Raw genomic sequence first — 5123 nt, 5'->3', positions numbered from 1 at the left:
AAATATGAGAATTAGATAATATGCTGTTGAAATGAGACAATGCAATTGTGTTTTCTTATTTTAAGTGTAAATTGCCTTGTTCTATTGGCAAAATGTCTGTTTTATCTCCTCAATCCAAGAACAAGTGCACTTATTTTAAGAAAAAATTACTTCTCTAGATTTCGTTTTTTTTCCAGTTGCCTGATCACAGTTTGCATCTTTTTTCTATCTTTAAAAACATTTAAAACATGAAGCAGGCGCAGTCAAACCTGAATGTAGGAACTATCTGCAGAGAAGTCCAGCTGCAGGACAAAAGCAGGAATATCGCTGCAGTACACCAGCCGGCTCACGGTCGGCCCGGCGCTCATGTCGTACACGTCCACCGTGTTCTCCACTGACCCCACAGCCAACAACCGGCGGTCAGGGCTGAAGCTGCAACCAGACAGATTCTCCATCAACAGAACCTGGAATATCTCCTTCAGTTTTAAATGCCGGTCGTTGGATCCCCTACCGGATGTCCTGCAGGCTGGCGCTGCGGTCTCGCTTCTTTGCCCAGATCTTAAGGGAGTTGGAGAGGAGGATGAGGAACTCTCCGTTCTTCATCCCGACCGCCAGCATCTCTCCATCTGAGCTGTAGCTCACACAGCGAGCGGCATGGCCAACGCACACTTTGTTCAGGAGTTTCTGGGCACAAAGAGAGAAACTGTCACACACACTGGAAAAAACATCTAGAAATAAGTACAAATGTCTTTTATTAGGTGTATTTACCTTTCATTTGAGTAGGTAAATAAGATGATTTGCCAATTGAATGAGTAGGTAGGATAATTAGATAAAACACAATTTTATTTATTTTATTTTAAAACATAAATTGACTTGTTCCATTGGCAAAGTGTCTCACTTGACTTCTCAATTCAAGAAAAAATGCACTTTTTTAAAGAAAAATTACCATTTTTTCCAGTGCATCAGGTGGATCTGTGAGACGTTAAGAGATTTATCCAACCTACCAATTTATTAAATAACTAAACCAGGGGTGGGCAACCCCAGTCCTTAAGGGCCGGTTTCCTGCAACATTTAGATTCATCCTTGGTCCAAATGGTTGAATTATCTCCACACTATGCAGTCAGTTTCTTCTTTCAGTCCTTTTAATTATTTATTTACTTCAGGTGTAAGTCAAGGACTTATCTAAAAGTTCCAGGATACGGGCCCTACAGGCCCTACAGGACTGGAGTTGCCCACCCCTGAACTAAACGCTCTCTGGTGAATCTTTAAAAAATGTTCCCTTGAGATATTTATTCTAGATTTACTGACTGAATACGAAGCATCAGATGATATCAAACCATGACAAAGATGCTAAAGTCACTAGTAGTGAAACAATGAATCAGATTAATGGATTATTGAAATAATTGTTAACTAATTTAGTAATCGATTAATCGCTAACTGAAGAATTATGACACTAAAACATGCCTTTAGCTGACAGTGACCAACTTGAATAAAACATGTTTATGTATAATTACTGCTTTAAAAAGAGCAGTAATTGTCAATCTGCTCTATCCAAAGCTCCTGAAGTGAAAAAAAGTTTCTTTAAGGAATCTTTGGCTGTAAGATTATCAATTGATTGACTGAAATAATAATCAACAGATTCATTCATTTGCAAAATAATGGTTAGTTGCAGCACTATAAGTTACCCAATGCACGAAGATAAATAGAAAAGAACAAAATGTTTCTGCTTTTTAATCAAACTAAGCTGCAAAAAGTGATGTAATAAGCAGAGACATTAGAAGTTCTGCTCTAATCCATGAGAGTGAGGGACTGGAGAGGGTCACCTTGTCACTGAGGTCCCAGAGCCTGATGGTGGCGTCGTCGCTGGCGGTGATGCAGAGCTCTTTGATCGGATGAGCAGCCAGACCCCAGATCCCTCCCCGGGCGTGGCTGTCCAGCAGCAGGTTGCACGCTGAGTTCTTCTCCCCGACCTCGATGATCTCCCCATCCTTCGTCCCCACCAGGATCTTTCCCTGAGGGGAGGAAGAGGAGCTGCAGTGAGGAAGAAGCTCCAGGAGGAGGAGGGTGGAGGTGAGAAATGCTCCGACCTTTCCTCTGCAGACGGATCGGACACACTCCACCTGCTGACCCGTCTCCAGCTGGAAGGCCCGACAGCGCTTCATCTCCTGATCCCACAGCTTCACCGCTCCGCCCTCTTTGGTCCTGATGGACAGTTCCAGAAAAAACCCTCAGATACCGAAACAGACTCAACATCCTTAGTTCCTGAACAGGAAATCATCTTTTTCACCAAGAACCTGAGAACATCTGATGCTGTGGAACTAAATGTTCCTCAGAGGAACCATCTCAGCTAAAAGTATTTAGAAACATGTCAGTGATTCAGTTTTAAACCCGGATCTGTGCGGCGCCTCACTCACGGCCGCTCCTTCCCACCGGTGACGATGAGCCCGTCCCTCAGCGTGGTGTACATGGTGAACACCGGCCCCGTGTGAGCCTTCGCCACCACTCTCAGCAGGAAGTGATCTCGCCACACGTACACGTCCCCGTTGATGGCGCCGGTAAACGTCAGGTTGTTCTGGGAATTAGAGGTAGGCGATACCAAGTAAATACAGGGTCAGCATTACCGATATCGATACTTTTTATATTTAAGCTTGGTCTATCNAGCCTACCTGCAGTCGTCTCCTCCTGTGCTGATCACATATTTGTCGTCATGGGAGAACCGGATGTTGGTCACATGAGGCGAGTGGCCGAGGTAGCGCTTGTGTTTGGCCTGCAGCCCGAAACAACAAGAACCTGGTTTAATGTGCTGCAGCATAATTTAACATACGATAAAAACGTTTGAGATCAAACCACCTGGTTCCATTCAGAGGCATGGAATCATTAATATCAATAAGGTTAAAGATTGTTGTAAATCCTCTGGGGTAACCAGTGGGAGTCAGGGTAACCTGGGCAACCAGCCTGCTTCTGATTGGTCCATTAATCCCAGTTTATCTAATACAAGCCAGGAAGCAGTGATGTCCTGGTCCAATGGTTAGCTATAATGGAAAAGTTCTGTTGGATAGCACATTGAGTCCATTCTCTGTAGTTGGCTTTTAAAACCAATTTAACTGGAAAAAAACTCTTTCAGCGTAAAACCACAGAGCCGTTCAGCATCTTGGTCAATATGGGCCAATGAAGCCATTATTTAACAGACGTATATTTCATATGCGATTGAATATTTCAAATATATGATGAAGTTTCAGATTATCTGCAGTTTTATTTGGGATGGAAACTCACAAACTTCTCTGTGCAGGGGAAGTCAAAGAGTTTGACCAATCCGAAGTCGTCCCCGCTGACAACGTTCAGTCCGGCGTGAGACACGCAGGCGCAGATCACGTCAGCTTTGTCGGCATTCCGGGGCCAAATTCCCAAAACTTCCTCTCCCAGAATGCTGCAGAAGAGATGGATGAGAGAAGCTTCTGAGCCATGGTAACAGTTACTGACTGGGTGGATGGGGGGTGGGGTTACCTGGTCCACGTCGCCCAGGTGATTCTGTCGATGGTGCTCTGCTCACTCAGGAGCTTCCCTGAAGGAACCTCAAACACAAGCCGTCTGTAGGCTCCGGTCGACACCTGAAGGCATCACAGTCTGCAGGTCAGGACATGTCTGAGTATGTGGACGCTTATCAGATAAACTAATGGATGATTTATTCTGCTGAACTTGTTCCAGGGAGCTGGTACTGACATGCACTGTATAAACAATCCAGAAATAAGTCAAAAAATGTCTTAAATTAAGTGCCAATGGATTGCATATGATTACTCTTAAAATATGAGAATTAGATAATATGCTGTTGAAATGAGACAATGCAATTGTGTTTTCTTATTTTAAGTGTAAATTGCCTTGTTCTATTGGCAAAATGTCTGTTTTATCTCCTCAATCCAAGAACAAGTGCACTTATTTTAAGAAAAAATTACTTCTCTAGATTTCGTTTTTTTTCCAGTTGCCTGATCACAGTTTGCATCTTTTTTCTATCTTTAAAAACATTTAAAACATGAAGCAGGCGCAGTCAAACCTGAATGTAGGAACTATCTGCAGAGAAGTCCAGCTGCAGGACAAAAGCAGGAATATCGCTGCAGTACACCAGCCGGCTCACGGTCGGCCCGGCGCTCATGTCGTACACGTCCACCGTGTTCTCCACTGACCCCACAGCCAACAACCGGCGGTCAGGGCTGAAGCTGCAACCAGACAGATTCTCCATCAACAGAACCTGGAATATCTCCTTCAGTTTTAAATGCCGGTCGTTGGATCCCCTACCGGATGTCCTGCAGGCTGGCGCTGCGGTCTCGCTTCTTTGCCCAGATCTTAAGGGAGTTGGAGAGGAGGATGAGGAACTCTCCGTTCTTCATCCCGACCGCCAGCATCTCTCCATCTGAGCTGTAGCTCACACAGCGAGCGGCATGGCCAACGCACACTTTGTTCAGGAGTTTCTGGGCACAAAGAGAGAAACTGTCACACACACTGGAAAAAACATCTAGAAATAAGTACAAATGTCTTTTATTAGGTGTATTTACCTTTCATTTGAGTAGGTAAATAAGATGATTTGCCAATTGAATGAGTAGGTAGGATAATTAGATAAAACACAATTTTATTTATTTTATTTTAAAACATAAATTGACTTGTTCCATTGGCAAAGTGTCTCACTTGACTTCTCAATTCAAGAAAAAATGCACTTTTTTAAAGAAAAATTACCATTTTTTCCAGTGCATCAGGTGGATCTGTGAGACGTTAAGAGATTTATCCAACCTACCAATTTATTAAATAACTAAACCAGGGGTGGGCAACCCCAGTCCTTAAGGGCCGGTTTCCTGCAACATTTAGATTCATCCTTGGTCCAAATGGTTGAATTATCTCCACACTATGCAGTCAGTTTCTTCTTTCAGTCCTTTTAATTATTTATTTACTTCAGGTGTAAGTCAAGGACTTATCTAAAAGTTCCAGGATACGGGCCCTACAGGCCCTACAGGACTGGAGTTGCCCACCCCTGAACTAAACGCTCTCTGGTGAATCTTTAAAAAATGTTCCCTTGAGACATTTATTCTAGATTTACTGACTGAATACGAAGCATCAGATGATATCAAACCATGACAAAGATGCTAAAGTCACTAGTA

At 43.4% G+C, this 5123-nt stretch overlaps 1 protein-coding gene and 1 long non-coding RNA gene across 2 annotated transcripts in view; both read right to left on the bottom strand.

The window, feature by feature from the left end:
* Positions 1-242: 242 nt before the first annotated feature.
* Positions 243-5123, bottom strand: part of LOC107090938 (echinoderm microtubule-associated protein-like 6) — a 90671-nt gene continuing 85790 nt past the window's right edge. Inside the window, exons 33-37 of the mRNA XM_015384593.1 lie at positions 2394-2551; positions 2067-2181; positions 1803-1991; positions 491-663; positions 243-411 (exon numbers count right to left, since the gene is read on the bottom strand). Of these exons, the coding sequence (XP_015240079.1) occupies positions 243-411; positions 491-663; positions 1803-1991; positions 2067-2181; positions 2394-2551 (804 nt within the window). The remainder of the gene's footprint in view (positions 412-490; positions 664-1802; positions 1992-2066; positions 2182-2393; positions 2552-5123) is intronic.
* On the bottom strand, positions 2646-3621 carry LOC107090934. Its single transcript, XR_001481504.1, has 3 exons — positions 3484-3621; positions 3253-3406; positions 2646-2746 (listed from the first exon to the last, which is right to left on the bottom strand). It is a non-coding gene; the product is annotated as an uncharacterized LOC107090934 (long non-coding RNA).

This window comes from Cyprinodon variegatus, unplaced genomic scaffold (genome assembly GCF_000732505.1).
Source record: "Cyprinodon variegatus isolate N-32 unplaced genomic scaffold, C_variegatus-1.0 Scaffold317, whole genome shotgun sequence".
Classification (NCBI taxonomy): Eukaryota; Metazoa; Chordata; class Actinopteri; order Cyprinodontiformes; family Cyprinodontidae; genus Cyprinodon; species Cyprinodon variegatus.
The sequence above is the reverse complement of the archived record's forward strand: the minus strand, read 5'-3'. Positions and strand labels throughout refer to the sequence as shown.